We start from the raw sequence: 16382 nt of genomic DNA, 5'->3' as shown, positions 1-16382 counted from the left end.
GACAGCGCGGGCCGACACGCCGGGAACGGCACCCGCTGTGGGAGGCAGGGGCTGTGAGGGGAGCGCCCGACGCCCCTGAGGGAGCTGCAGCGCCCGTAGGGCGAAAGCGCCCATTCACGTCACGGTCGGGGCGTCTCTGTTGCCCGGAGGGGGAGCCGGTGCCGCGGAGTCCCCTGGGTACCGTCCCGGCCGAGCTGCAGGAGCGCGGAAGGGTCGAGAGGCTCCGGCCGCGGGGCGGGACGGGACGGGACGGGGGCCTGCGGAGGGCGGGTGGCCCCGCCCCGGCGGCGGTCGGCCCTGGCCGCCTACAAGCCCCATGGTGCCGCGCGGGGCGGCGGCGTGTGACGCGGCGGGAGCGGGGGTGGCGGAGGCGGCGGCGGAGGGTCCGTGTCTCCCCTGCCGCGTCCCCTCGCTCGGCTCGGCAGGCGCCATGTTGGCTTGAGCCGAAGATGACAGGGGGCGGCTGCGGGCGAGGATCGCGCTGAAGGAGCGGCACCTCCGGCTCGCAGCGCGGCTCTCGGGGGGCGGCCGGACCCGCCGGCGGACGAGGCGGGGGAGGGAGGGAGGGAGGGCGGGCTGAGGAGGCGGCGGCGGCGATGCGAGCGGAGAGCTGAGGCTGCGGGAGGCGGCCGCCGTCGAACGCCCCCCGGCCCCCGCCGAGCGCCGCGGGGGAGGGCTCTCCCCTCCGGCCGCCCGCCCTCCCTCCCGCCCCGGCCCGCGTCCCCGCCGGGCGCTGTTGGATGCCGCACACCGCCTAGAGGGGGCCGCAGCCCGGCGTCCTCCGCAGCGGCCCCGGGCCCACCCCGGCCCTCCCGCCTCCCTGCCCCGCCGCCCGGGGCAGGAGCCAGGTCCTGCCTGCGTGCCCGGGTCGCCTGCGCCGACTGAGGAGGTGACTTGGACGCACTATTATCCCGTGTGAATCATCCCGTCGTCATTTGTCGAGGCTGGGAGAGAAGGCAAAGGGAGAGAAGGGGGGAAAAAGCCCACACGCAGCTCATGTGGCGGTGTAGTCCTGCTGCCTGGTCTACCTGGCACCGCTGGTGCCGCTGCTGCCGCCGCTGACAGAGATCTGCTGCCATCTCTGGTCTCCCGCTGGCTCCTCCGGTCCAGCCCGGCACCGCTGCCCCTGGATATTCCTGCTCCTCAGCCGGCCGCCTTCCCCGCTGCTTATCGGGCACCTCTTCTCTTTCGCGCAGGGGACGTGGAAGCTGCTGCCTCCGATATTGACACCGGTTTTGCATCTTGAAGATCTCCGGCAGGCTGCTCTTGGTGCTGCTGCTCTGTTTTTTTTTTTTTTTTTTTTTTTTTTTTTTTTCTTTTTTTTTTAAAGTTGATTTTAAGCCATTTAGGGTAACATCAAAATGTCCAGCAGCGTTCCAGCTGATATGGTGAGTCTTGTACTGTTTATTTAATAGTTTTATTATAGAATAACGTTTATTTCAGCCTGCTTTTGACAGAGAACATGGAAAGAAGAGGGGCGTGGGAAGAAAAAAAAGGTCTTGGTTGCATATTTAAGGAACATAAAGTTCCCAGTTAATTACCTTCTCCCTCCCGCCCCTGATGCTGGTTCTGCTTCGCTTTTTGATGGTGGAGTGGGAGATCTGCAGCGTCGCCTCCCGTGTAGCCAGGGAAGGGGGATGCCAGGCTCCCTTACCTATGGCAGTCAGTACCGGAGTGCTCACGCTTGGGTCGTGTGGCACGGCTCTTCAGCTCAGTCGAGCATTTTTTGTGGGGGAGACAAATACGAAGCAGAGCATTCGGGATGAATTGCTCGACCCATTTCTTTCTTTCTTTTTTAATTTTTTTCCTTTCTTTCTTTCTAAACCTCTTAAACTTGGCTTGTGTCTTGCCAACACTTTGTCTTCCGATGTTGGTGGGAAGTTAATCTCTTCACTTGCTGCCGGCTCAACAGCGAGAGAGAAATCTTCATGCGCTTTATTTTCATGGCGAGGTCCTTTGTGCACTAGCTGCAATCTGGACATTTTTCAAGGGCACTCCTAGTACTTCTTATGGCGGACTGTACTTCAGCTTGTATTGGATACTCGGCTCGATGCATTTAAAATAGGAAGATATAACAGAGCGTGAAGAGGTAGGGTGAATCAGGTCTGCTAGGTAATCTTCCGTTCAGCACGACTTTCTCCATTTGTATGCATTTCCATAAATCAGGATATATTTTCATAAGTCACTTAATTGGAAAAAAACACCCACGAACTTGTAGCTGCAGTTTGATATGTTAATTCTTTATTCTCACAGCAGAATATTTTCATGTCTCTCCACACAGCTGTTCACATTTAAAGGTACTTTTTTTCCTCCCCAAAAGCAGAGGACTTGTCTATGCTTTTTTTTTTTAATTTCAGGATGAAGTTCTGTTTTGCGGGTAAAACCTGCCCCGGTAGTGATAACAATGAAAACGAGTAGCCCTTGTCTAAGTGATTGATGTACAGTTAATTGGGATATGTATGGCAAGTGGGCTATTGAAATAATGGTATCTGTTTAGTTGCTTGCTTTCAGTGTTTCCTTCACAGCTTCTGTACAGCAGTCACAATGAGTGAATTTTGACCAAAAAAAGCAGAAACAGTAAGATACAGAGGATGATCAAACAGCAGTTATAAGCTTACAGGTTTTTTCTTTTTTTTCTTCCCCCTGCCTTTCTCAAATACTATAAATAAAATTTACCTCCCCTGGATGAAAAGAGCGATGAAAGGATTTAAACTCAGAGGCAATAAGCTCTTCAGCTATCAGTTTTCATGTATTTCTTTTTAGTGTCTCCCAGACTGTTAGAGCTTTTTGAACCCCCTTCTCTCCTGCACGTGTCTGTCTAGCGTTATATCACAGAAATCCGCGCCTGGGCTGTGGAGGATTAGGTGCAAATCTCAGTGCTGCTTTTTAAGTTGCCTGGAGGAGTCCCTTGACTGTGACATGAAGCACACTCCTCTTTCCTGTCACCCTGGGCTGAGCTGCCACCTCCGTGCTCCTCCTAGGGCCTGCCTGCTTGGGAGTCCCGGTGCTGCCACTAGGCTTGTAATGCTTGACATTTTCTACAAAGTACACAGATTTTAAGATAGGCAAAATCCAATTTTTTCCATGGAAACTATTTCCTTCTGTTGCTACAGTGTAATGAGAATACCACTGCTCGGGATAGCTGGGCCTAGTGCTACTCTGTTTATTCAAATCAGGAAGAAGCTTGTTATACATAGTGATGTTTAAATACTGAGTCATTACAAAAACATTTGAATGAAGATGTTACCAATGTCGGTAGAATTTAACTAAATAAATAGATATTTTCTGGCCTGTCATGGGATCATTTTTCTCTTAGTTTCTGCATTATTTGATGCAGTTTCTCTCTGAAAGTTTGAAGTGTGTTGTAGAAATTCCAGTTATTAATTACAACAAATAAATATTACTTTATGAAAAGATTACTTGAAAACTCATTTTTGGTCTCCTTTTGTCACCATCCTCCATATTTGAAAGGAGCTCATTCAGGAAGGAAAATGGGATTGCCATTCGTTAGCTATTTGAAGAGGAGCTCTTACCAGGCTGTCACCATGTTTATATATGTTTTTATTTAGTGTAGGATTTTGCAGTTTGCATTTCTCTTACCCACCCACTGTGTAATTTGCATTTGCAAAAAATTGATTTCCCATTTCTGTAGGAGCTGGCATGAGTGTGATGGAGTGTCATTTTATGAAGACTCCATTTACTTAGTAAATCTGCTATGAATTACATAAGTATTATAATAATAATGTTTGAAACTGTTTATGTCAGATTCATGAATTTACCTGCTCATAATAATAATAATATTATAATTGCTGCTTCTTAAAAATATGTTAATTTGTCTTCCTGTCCCACCTTTGAGAATGATCTGCTATACATAAATTCATAGTAAATGATCTGATTTTCAGTAAGCTTTGTATTTCTAAGTAGACATAATTTGACTCAGTCTCCTGTTCTCTGACATTGAGTTGACTTGTTTCCAGAACTACAGCAGTTTTTACCACCTAACCATTTCAACATCACTTCTTAAATAATTAACACAGTACTTTATAATTTGCATTCCACTAATAAATTGGATAGTGACACACCACATTCCGGGTATTGTAAGTTTGTGGTGCATTATTCCTTAGCAATGTGTGCTACTTACAGCTTAAAACTCCACTCCTGGAATGAAACCTGCTAATATTGACCTCTCTACCTGAGTAGTTTCATTAACTTCATTAGGACTAGACATGTCTGGGGCAGTTCTTGAAGACTAAACTGCGTATCTAGAGCCTAATTCTGTTCAATTTTTCACATAAGCACTGATGTAGTGGCAGCAGGGCACCTCTGATTATGTTCAGTAATTTAATCAGGTAATTTATCATTTTTACCATTTGGTAGCAGTTAGAGTTTGACTGTGAATAACAGCAGGGCTGTTTGCAAGTTGTATTTCTTTTGTAGTGATAAATAGACATGCAGTGGTTTATGGACTTGTGAAATTAATCACACTGGCTTTTTGAGTGGACCAAATGAAAATGGTTTGATATTTGTTTAAACACTGTAGCTGACAATTTTAAAGCAATCTATGAAAAACTTATGCTCAGTCAAGAAGTTATTACTCAATTGAATAATCCCCTTTATTTTAGTGGAGTTATCACCAGAATGTGGGAAGCTTCTTCTCTGTGTGCCTGTGATATTTCTCCTTATAGTTAGAATTCTTCAGGGATTTTAGGAGTCCACAGAAAGCCGCCTGCATGACTAAAAAGTACTAACGGTGTCCACCGTTTCCTGTAGTCAGTGTGTTTTATGTAGGTATGAAAAGGCTCTGCCAGCACTTTCTTTCTGGGCAGTTCTTTGCATGACCTCTAGGAGATCCAATTCTTTTCCTGTCTGAGTCGTAACAGAGGGTGATGCTTTTAGCTCATGGTGGGGTTTTTATTGTTGGTTTGTTTTCTTGTTGGTTTGTTGGGTTTTTCTGCATTTGGTAAACAGCAAAATGCTGGAATCTACCAAACAATTAAAGGTTTTAATTTTTAATGTGCACAGCTCTTCAATCCATATGCTATACTTAAGAGATGTAGGTGGTATGGGAGAGATTACTTTTAAGAAAACTGAATGTTTGGTGTGCGACATTTGCAGACATAAAAGAGCGTGGAGTATATGGTCTAAAATGCTTGTATGTGGCCAGTGTTTAAAGGGGGCAGTAGGTGGAAGAAGAATAACTAATAGAAACCCTGCTCAGTTCACGCCTTGTTAGTGTCAGCATCTTTAGTGGAAATATGTATGTGCATCTTCTTTTTTAGGAAATTTAATATAGAATGTTGATTAATAGTTGAACATATATAGGGACTTCCTTTTTAACACATATTAATGGAGGCTAGCAGTGGAAAAGGAAGGACATGAAACTGATGCTGCATCAGTAAGGGAATTTTGGCATCCAAGAATAAGGTGCAGATGAGAGAGACTTAAAGGAGTAGCTGGTTGTATGGCAGCTGAGTTTTGTTGTCCATCATTCAATCTAAACGATTTCATCTAAGAATAATAGGTGCATTAGTGTTGTAATACGATCGGAACTTAGAAAATAATTTGTTCACCATAGCATTTTAATGTATCAGAACAAAATATGAGAAGTCCTGCATCTCTGTTCTTCTGTTTTAAGTGCTTTTACTTTTGCCTTCAGTAGCTCCTTTTCGTGGTTTTGAAAATTACTGTATTCCTAGTAGCCTTTGTCTATAATAGTCTTAAGTTCATCCCTTACATTTTTTTAGCAATAAAAGTATGATTATTTCTCTGTGTTTTTGTATCCCCCACATGTTGAAAGTTCTAATACATTACATTTTGTGATAAAAATAGCTAACTGAGTTTTTCTGTATGGATATTTTTTCCTTCCCTTTTTTCCACAATTCTTTGCTGATTGTAACAGAAATGAGTAGCTTATCTTTTGCCATTATCAGTGTTTGTTTTGGGTTTGTTTTTCTCCTCTTGAAGAAGGAATTGGTGGGATCTGTGTTAGAAAGAAGAGCTTGAAGAAGCTTCTTTCTGACTCCTTATATATTGAGCCAATATATAAGCCAGTTGAGCCTTTGTAGCATATTGCAGTACTTCTTGTAATGAAATGAACTTTCTCTGTTATCTGAAGCAGTGGCCAGGGATAAACCTACCAAAGCTCATCTTCAGTGTGTATATATTTGGGTATATTCCAAAATGATTTGTATTTATCATTTCCCCCATCCACCTTTTTTTTGTTTCACAGATTAAAAAATGGTTTACCTAACAACCAAAAAAAACCACCGTAGCAGCAACTGACATTTTTAGGTCTGGCACTGTTGTAGAAACTTTGTAACTTACTAATATATCTGACATATTCTGAAACAATGTTTGCATGACATTAATCTCATTTTCTTTGGGGATGAGTAGCTGTAGCCTGTGGATGGATTGATCCTCACTCTGGGCCCTGGTGCAGCTCTATACTTCAGATGGAAGTGTAGGCTGATGGTATAAACTGTTTCTTCCTTCCTGCCACTCACCCTTGTTGTTGTTGTTACCTGAACTGGTTTTTTTCTGCTTTTGTTGTCTAACTTCATGAAATACTGGAGGGGATGTATACTGAAGGAGATTTAACTCCTCCCATGTTGGGAATGCTGAGAAGTAGCTGCTGGCAGGTTCCAGCAGGATTGAGAGGCAAGAAACAAATGCTGAGTATACGCGAGTGTAGGAGAACGATCATATCTACATCAGGAATGCTCAATTCTGCATGTTAAAAAATTGGCAGACATCATCTGGTAACTGGACAGGTCAGTCAGGGCTTGAATGGGGACAAGTTGCACCTCTCAGATGTGGAATTGGGGACAAAGTCAGGTTTCACCATGGAGCTTGTGACTGCTTTCTGCATATCTAAACCTAAATTTTCGATCAGTCGAAGCCCATATCTCACTTCCTTGATTTGGCTTAAGGCTGCAGTAGGAACTTAGCCTGTCTGAATGTGGTCCTTGCAGTGGACTTGGTAAGCAATACTTTCATGATACTGTGAACAAAATTACTACAGGTATGCTTTACTATTTTTTTTTTAGTTGAGAGTTCCTCCTAGGTATAACTTCTGTGAATGTTGAAAGCCATGGTCACAGTAACTGTCAGTGGGATTTACTTGTTTTATACTTCTGGTCAGTCAGCTTAGTTACTCAGTAAAACTCAGAATGTAAACTTTTGGAGATGTCTCTATATCTGCTTATGCAATAGTGGGCAGAATGGAGACCTCAGTTCTGACTGAGCCTGTGAGTCTACACCAGCTTGCAGGAATCCAGAAATATCTGGAATGTGACTAATCATTCTTGTGGTTTTATGTAAAAGAGATAATTCGGCTTATTTTTCAGTCTCTTCTGAGTACAGTATTGGATCCACTAGGTTGGTTATTTCTTATTCTGAATATGGTGAAAGACATTGCTGCTGATCAGTATTCTTTTTCACATTAAGTCTGTTTTTACAGCAATTAATTGAGCCTACTAAAGTAGTAAGCCTTTCCTGCCACAATTTTGCATGGGTAAACTTTAGCTCATCATAATTATTAAAGGGATATGACTGAGTGCGCTGTTTTCATTTTAGAAGTGTGGGAAAATGAGCAGCATGTAAATGAGAAATTGTAATGTCATTATGCTAATATCAAATCTAAACTTCAAGACTCCTGCTCTTCACAAGTTTTCACATAATTTAGAGATCTGTCTTTTGGAATTCAATTATTGTTAAAAATTATTCTGTAAATTCTTCTAGAAGGACAGTCTTTAATTTTTGACAGCTTCAGTTATACATATGTTGCAGAACATCTTAAAGCAATGGCTGAAACATTTTCATTTGGTATACCTCCAGACAAATATAAAGTCACAGATGTACTACTAAGTGTTGAAAGCGCTGATTGTAAGGAAGGACTGAGGAAAAAATGCATGAATAATCAAGACTTTCCAAGAGTTGGTAAAAGAAAGGTTTCTGAGACATCAGCTGAGGTTCTGCAAATAGCATTGTGCACTTCCATATCTGAAAAGAAATTTGAAGTAGGAGAAAAGTTGCTATAAAAGCTTCCTAACAATGAAGATAAATTATTTAGGAGGTCTGTTTGGTTTTGAGAGCAATGCTTAAAGAAAAAGTTAAGACCTTCTTGTTTGTAGGTCTGCTGAACCTGAAAAGTGTAGTTCTGCAGAAATACTTAAATGTTGCAGCTGACAACTCTTACATATTTGTGGAAATTTGGTCTATTTTGTGGTCGCTAACTGGGATTGTGTTTAGCTCCTTGACAGAGGAGAAATTTATTGCTGCTTTTACACCATCCACAGTGAAGACCTGCTCTCAGTTTGTAGTAAGACTCTGCATGTATGGTAGAATGTGATTTTAAAAAATAGTGTACATTTTCCACAGATAGAAACTTTGTGTAAAATGAAGATTTGGCAGATTGCACAACTCCAACACTGCCATCAGTGTCTTGGAGTTTTTTTCTTACTTTCTGTAAAGAAATTTGAAAATAGCTTGCCAGTGACAGGATTACATTTGTGGGTTTGTTTTGGTTTGGCTGCTTACTTATAATTTTTGGGAGATTCAGTTTAGCATTAAATGGAAGACTTGTGGCAGAGTTTAGCTGAGAGTTTATTCCATGACACTGTTGTTATGGAGACAGAAGCGAGCAAGAAACTCCTTGAGTTTTATGTATTCCATAGAAATTAACCAAGTAATACCAGAGATTCAGTCTAGGAGTTTGGTAGGTTTGTTTTACTACTGCCTGACAAGGAATCTGTACCTCAGTGGGATGGAGGTATCAAAATGATACTTGATGTTCACACAAGGAATGCAAGCTGGAAGTGTTTGTGTTGGTGTCTACCTGCTGTGATGGTTTTGGTCTCTCTGAGAGTTGGTCTAATTTATGTCAAGGGCTTGGACCACTGCTGAGGAACAAAGGTGGGCTTATACTGGGGTGCTTTTTAGCTGCAGCTGAGGATCTGGATTTTAGTCTGTGAATCTATTGACAATTTGGATGGAAAGGAAAGCTAAGCTCCCTTTTTATTTTTTTTTTTTTTAAAGGTAGTCCTGAGTTCTTCTGTAAGCTCTTTTGTGGTCTTCATTATGCAATATTAACTGTTTCATGTTGCATAAGAAATTATCTCAAGCACTTGATAAAAGTGGGGTACCAGTTTCAAAATAAACAGAAGGAAGCTTTATGTGTTCTTCTTTGAGACTGAGAAGAACAGCGTGTTTCATCTCAAAAAGAACAGTACTTCAAAGCCATATACTGTAGCATTGGTTGGTATCTCCTCAGCAAAGTTGTGATGTTGTAATGCTTTGTGGTCTGGCCGAGATCCACATCACCATAATCTGTTTCTGATACTTAATATATACTCTAGATGGTACCATCTAATCTGACATACGTTTTTAATATAGAGAAATAATGGAATAGTGATAAAATAGTGAAGTGCAGTACTAGTCAAAACTCTTTCATAGCTGAGGTTGTAAATTCAGGATTCTCTTATTAAAAGTACATTAGTGCCAATCTACATGTGAATATATGTGGCATATACTACTAAGTCTCAAGAAGCTTATTATTAATTACATTACTATAAAATAGTTCTTCTAAAATAGCATTTCTTTTCAGTATTTCTGTGAAGATTAAATAGTACCCAAGATTTTTTAGGCATGCTTACCTTTTATATACTATAAGAGAGTATCTAGAAGCCTTTGTGTGCCTTTAAACTCTGAAATACCTAGTTGCAGTATTTTCTTTTATTTATAGAATTTATATTTGTATGGGCAGTAACATCAAAATAAAACTAGTTCTTGGAATATTGCTCGGTGGTTGTATTTGATGCACAACACATTACTTAGGGCATATTAAATTGAATATTTACATAATTTGGCCTGTGAATTTATATGCTTTTAATCTGTGCATTGTAACAGTTGTGTGGTGTGACAGTGAAAGCTTAGCTCTCACTTCTGAATCTGGGTTATTGATCTGTGATGCAAACAAACTTTATTGGACTCGCAAGTTTTAGTGATTTATACTTTGCATACTTATATAGGTATTTTTTTGGCAATAAACCCCAAGCTTGCAAAAAGCTTTATTAAAATATTTTAGGTATGGGGAATAAATCCACATTTGCTGAGTCCATATGATTCAGTGGTAACGAAGTTAACATCAAGTCCAAGACAAAATAAGTAATTTCCACTACCCATATTACAACACATAAGTGGAATAATGTTTGACATGAATATTCGAAGTTTTTGTACCAAAATGTGCCGTAATGTGTATTCTTCATGCTGTGGATTTCCAAGAAAAGGTGTTTTAAAGACCACCTGTATAATTTAAAGATATGTTAAGTATTTTATGTAAGCTCAGCTCTATGCTAGTTCATTTCAATCTCAAGAAAGTAGGAAGGAAAGCTTTTATGTCAAAAAATAATTATGCTAGTGGGTATTTCTAGTTGTCTAGACATAAGACTGGGGTTTTTGGGTGCAATATGCTAGGTCTGGCACCAAGAGAACAGCTTGTTACTGAGCTATTTGACTTTGTTTTGAGGATCTCATTTTCATAACTAATGGCAAGATAGCTAGGAGCTCTTAATAAAGAGAAACTGGAACTGGGTTTGATTCCTGTCTGCTTACTGCATCTGGCCAGTATATTTCTATACAAATTAGGATTTCATCTAAGTCTGCAAATGGATTTTTTTTTTTTTTTTCAAATTACATATGTTTGAAATTATTTGGAGGTTCAAAATAGCCATCGTAGTGGGTGGAATGCTTTGTGAACTGTGAGCAAAGTTGTGATGAGGGCTCTGGTGAAAGTGGCAGCAGGTACTTGCAAAATTGTTTTAATTTGGAGAGGGTCACCTTTGAATTGTTTCTTCTTATTTGGAAGGGAGAAGGTGGTTCAAGGGGTAGCCAGGGAAATCCCTAGGGAGGGCTGCAGTGCAGTTGCACAATACTTCTTGTTCCAGCATTCCCATGCAGGCACTTGATGATCCCAGCATATGTGCTCCTTGCACCTAACTGCTGGAGTAAGGAGTGGAAAGTTTTTAAGGGCGAAGTTTTGGTGGGGGTGGACTCCAGAAGTGCAGCTGTAACTTTCCCTGAGTTAACTATGAAGGCTGAAATACCTCTCTACAAAGAGCCTGGCATTTTTAAGCTGAGATTGTCTTTTCAGTACAGATTTTTGTGGCTTTCAATTTTATCTTTTATGTTTTGCTGCTGTGAGTGTGGTATATGTAACATAGCGCAGTCTGTGGCATACATGGAAAACCCATATCGAGGGAACTCCCTTGACTTGTTAAATGAAGTACAACTGGTCCTAAATACCTGACTGTTTAACAATATTTATCCATTCTGTGGTGTAAATGCATAATTGTCTCTTCTTCCAGAACCATTTGCTTTTACCCCTCCCCTTATTCAGCGCTTCCTCATTGTTCAGAGACTGGATTGCTGTCTTATCTTCCTGTACTGTTCAAACTCTTTTAGAAGATAAGTCTTAATCTTCAGCCTTCCTGTGATACTAGTCTTCTTAACAAGTACTTAAAAAAAATCCATTTATTTTTATAAAGAAGGTTATTATTTATCAAAAATGGTGGATGTTGTAGTAATGTAGTTTCACTCAAATGTGCTCTTACGCTAGATAACTCTGCAGCAGAGCTACAGGGAATAAAATCTTACAGTTTGAATTGCGGCGAGTCAAAATTCAAACAAGGCCAAGATTTTCTTGTGGTGTTTTGTGGTTTGTTTTTTTAAATGACATTTCATATTTTAGTCAAATTCTGTTGAAATTTCTCAGGCCAGCTCTGCTCTGGTGCATCTTCTGTGCCTGTCAGTCTCATTTGTTCAGAACATCACTGTACCAGCATTTCAATTAAACCAGCATGCTCTTTGCTGATGTGAAGAGTTTATTTCAAAAGACTTGTTGTGGACAGAGAATTAATTAAAATCAGGCAAAAGACAACAAAATATTTATACATTGAGAGATGCTCCCAAGAACATTTGGAGAAAGGTTGTAACTGTATTTGTTGTATTGTTATTTGTATTTGTTAAGTTGTAAAAAGCAAGTTTTGAGGCTAATGCATATGGGGAAGCTGTTTTTTAGGGTTATGTTAGTATTTCTTTCCACTCTTATTAGTTGAGAATCACATGGTTTTGTTGCTGTAGTTTTGATGATTTTTCAATAAAGCAGTAATTCTGAGCACTTTATTGTCAAATATTGACTTAATATATCTGTCAGTTTTCGTCTTCATACTTTTTAAATAGCATTCCCTCAGTTTAAATCTGAAACAATCTCAGGAGAAGAAGACAAATCCAGAGTAGTTTCCAATGTTCAAGGACATGGGGATTTAGTTTTATTTTTAAATTATCTCCTTTAAATTCTGTATTAATTTTTTTTTCCAGGAAATGAAATGTAGGAAAGACAGTTTGCCCTAAGCATAGAGCATAGAATGATTATCAGTCAGTGCCTTTATCTGCAAATATGCTGCTTGGTGAAATTCAAAGTCAGCTTTAAAAAAGCCCACAACCAACAGACAGGCACCAAAGTGAATAATTGAGTGTGCTGAGTAGTGCCAGATAAGGCAGAGTGTAGGTAAATAGTTTGCTGCCTTTCATACTTGATTCTGCTCCTGCATGTCAGTCCTGACTTTGATGCTTAAATAAGTGTCCTAGGTTATGAATTTTATTTATAATGAACTTGTGGTTTGGAGGTGATTTTGTTCCCCTTTATTGTTCTCTTCAGGAAAGAAAAAAAAAAAAAGAAAATTCTTGTTCTATCTTGTAATTCTTAGCATATAGAAATGAAGACCAGAGGGAAGGAAAATTGGTGTCGTTGGTGCAGTACAGTTTTGAAGTTGTTTTTTCTTTTCTTTGACTAGTTGTTATTTTGCAGGAAATGGAAGAGAGAGAATTATACTTGAATGAACACAGCATTTTCTGCTGTCTTTTGTATCATAGTTTCTCTTGTAAAATCGGATTGTAACATGTTCCAAAAAATGGGATACAGTTTTTAGGAAGACCCATAGCTCTTTGTCTTGGCAATTTGAAATTTTCTATGCAAAAATCACTTATTCAAAATCCAAAAATATAGTAGTCTTGTATTTTTGTCCTATCTTTAACTTTTGGATAAAGAGAGCAGTTGTTTTGTGGTGCTCTGTTGGAAGCTGTATTGGCAAACCCCAGTCTCTGCAGCCATTGGGATAGGGAAGAGAAGTCTCTTGAATCGTTTCAAAGTAGTTCTTGCTGGGTTGCTGGATAAGATGGCATTCACTTGTCAATGTAGGCATTTTGGAGTGCTGTACCAGTTTGTAGGATGGGTGGTGGTAGCAGCTGAAAGGAGTAAAAGGGAAAGACAAATCATGATTACACAATCATGTAGTGATAAAGGTACAGACACTGAACATAACAGTGTCAAAGCCATCAGGCTTATTTATGGACAGTAATCTGCTGTACAAGCACAATGGGCTGCAAGAAACAGTCAAGGAATCATAACAAATTTCTCTTACCATGCATAGGTTGTGCTTGGAGTGATAAAATTCCATTTAATTAAGCTTTTAGTCTGTCACATGATAAGAGGTTTCTGATGAAGGACACCCTCACTCTTCCTCTGCCTTCCAGACACAAACATATCCAAATGCTGCTGAGTGGAGATAGAGAAGCCGTGTGTGTTACTTTGCTGGGTGGAAAAACTGTTGAGAAGTGTCCATGTAAACATTATCTCACCTTTTGGCAAAAGTAAATCTTACCGTACCAAATACAGGCTTTAAAGCAATAGTGCTTCAAGCACATGATTCAGTTGCCTAAACATGGCATCCAGTGCCAGTGTGCACATGCCAGCGTTCTCAGGATGGCCAGAAAGGGCAGGCAGCAATGACACATGAGCTGCAGGAGACCCATGCCCTGCAGGAGATGCAGCTGCTTTGTATGAAGGGAATATTTCACATCATCTGGAAATAGCACTAGATGTATATATTTAGGTAATTCTTTTGAGCTGTTGGGGCTTTGTAAAACCTCATTTCCAGTCCTTTCATACTGATTTTTAGGTAGGTTGTCTTTTCCTAGCTTAAATTCATTAAGTAATGTTTCAAGATCATTAAATGTTTCAATTTACAGGTAATCACAGTTCTACCAGCTTTGTTATTTCCAACAGAAAACTCTCACACCTACAGATGTGAACACTGCAAAAGAAAGAAAATCTTCCGAGATTCAAAATACATTTCTGCTGTTTGAATGGAGCAGATCTGCTCCTAACTACAACTGTATGGAAATAGTGTGCAGCTGCCTGTGGTGGTGAAGTAGGTACAGTGTGGTTGCAGATCTTTGCTAAGTGTGATCCCATCTAAGCTGTTGCACACGGCCTGTTAAAAAGAAGAAAATGGAAATTTATACACATTAGCACAGTAAATTTAAAAGTAATGTAAGTTATCAAGCAAATGAAAATTGGGCAGTTTAATTTGGGGTAATTCTGAAAAATTTTAAAGTGCATTATCTATTCTCATCATAATCTGTTGTATAAAATTGGACTTGAATGAACTGTTCTAAAAATCACAGCAGAAATGTGGTGTCTTTTTGCATAGGTGTGTAATCACAGCTGTGGAGCCAGGAGAGAAAGAACACTGCCTATACCAATGCTACATTGTTTTAATAACTGAATTTTTTATAATGGAATCTTGCAAAAAAAGTCAGATATGGATTAGTTTGGGGGTTTTTATATTAGATTACATGAAAGAAGCTTACTGCTTGAAGCTTGACAGGTCTCTTTTGACATTTGACCTGAAATGTTTGCAAGATATTTCATATCCTCAGAGCAGAAATTAATATGAGTGGGTTGAAAAATTATGCTTACATAATTAAATAATGAGGATTCTTTGGCATTATATAAGATATAAATGCAGGGAAGCTTGTTATCATTGCCCTAGTAATTCAATACAATTTCTCCAGTTGGATACTGGAGTAAATTTCATACTTATATTTTGATAAATACGTTTTCCATTTATATTTTGGAGGGCAGCTTTTGATACTTAAGTACTGCTGAAGGTTGAGTTACAGATTGAGTGAAGCCTTTATGCTGTGTTTCATATTAGCACTTCTGTCTGAATTTAGGTTTTGAAACATTAGTTTTGTGTGTGTGGTGTTTTTTTGTTGTGTTTTTGTTGCTGGTTATGGTTTGTTTTTTTTAAGTTGAAGTAGAAATCTAATGGTCATAAATGGAACCTTTCCAGCATAAATTATCAAGAAAGTTACTTTGCTTATGCACCACTTCATGTTTTGAGGAACTTAATGTAGAGGAATTTTCACATGGTAACTGTGTAAATAGATATATATCCAAATATAGTCTTCATTCCTTTGACAAAACTAAACTTTGCGGTTTTGTTTCTAGCAGACTTCTTTTGTATGGCCAGATTCTGTTGTGGGGTCAGTGAAAAATGGACAAAGAATTTGATAGATCAGGAACCCTGGAAATAACACGTGACCTGAAGAGTCAGATTTTTTAAAAATAATTTTGAATTTTAAAGGAGCAAAAAATTATCAGCCCACAAGTATATTTGTTCATCTTCATCCCTTTTCTGTTGTGATACATGGGCTGTTATACTTTATAATACAGCCTCTATTTGAGGATGAGTGTATCATAATTGTTGAATGCAGGCAGATTTGTTTAAATGACTTTTTTATTTTTCAAACTAAGCTGAAAATTACCAGCAAGATAAAGCTGTGACATAGTTCTGGATTTCCATGCTTTGGAAAGCATTATATTGCTAAATCTGTGCATTGTATGTCTTTGTTTAATTTTATTTCCTTCTCTTTGAAGACTGATGATGAATAAATTATTTTATGTTTAAGAGTTACATGTCTGTTAATAGAGTGTGCACAGTGTTTTATTAAATGTTAAATTCTAGGGTTTAATTTTAATGTGAAGAGAATGTTTCACCCAATGTAATGTATTGGAGAGGTCAGCCTAGGTAATTGATGCAGGCTCTGAAGTACGTAGCTTGTCCATTTGTAGCATCAGCATACTACATATTTAGGGAGAATTGACTGCCCAACCTGTAGTGATAGATATTTGAATGTTGGAAGTCTAATAATTATAGAATCATGGAATGCATTAAGTTGAGAAAGACCTGTAAGGTCAAGTCCAGCTGTTAGCCCAACACTGCCAAGTTCTTCACTAAACCATGTCCCCAAGCACCACATCTACATATCTTTTAAATACTTCCAGGGATGCTGACTCCAACACTTCTCTGGGCAGCCTGTTCCAGTGCTTGACAACCCTTTCAGTGAAGCATTTTTTCCTGAAACCCAATCTAAACCTCCCTTAGCGTGTATTCACATTTCTTTTTCAGGGATGGTCAAGTCACTGTAAATGAACAAATTTATTACTTAGACATGTTCAAACAGAGTTTTTAAACATT

The 16382-nt window shown here is 39.6% G+C and overlaps 1 protein-coding gene across 1 annotated transcript in view; it reads left to right on the top strand.

Moving 5' to 3' along the window:
* The first annotated feature begins 705 nt into the window (after nucleotides 1–705).
* LOC121673443 (ubiquitin-like protein 3) overlaps nucleotides 706–16382 on the top strand; it is a 58820-nt gene continuing 43143 nt past the window's right edge. The window contains exon 1 of the mRNA XM_042046738.1: nucleotides 706–1388. Coding sequence (XP_041902672.1) covers nucleotides 1362–1388 — 27 coding nt within the window. The 5' untranslated portion in view covers nucleotides 706–1361. The remainder of the gene's footprint in view (nucleotides 1389–16382) is intronic.

The sequence above is a fragment of the Corvus kubaryi genome, unplaced genomic scaffold (genome assembly GCF_017639235.1).
Source record: "Corvus kubaryi isolate FWS band 111438036 unplaced genomic scaffold, C.kubaryi_AGA036_p1.0 65438, whole genome shotgun sequence".
Lineage (NCBI taxonomy): Eukaryota > Metazoa > Chordata > Aves > Passeriformes > Corvidae > Corvus > Corvus kubaryi.
The sequence above is the reverse complement of the archived record's forward strand: the minus strand, read 5'-3'. Positions and strand labels throughout refer to the sequence as shown.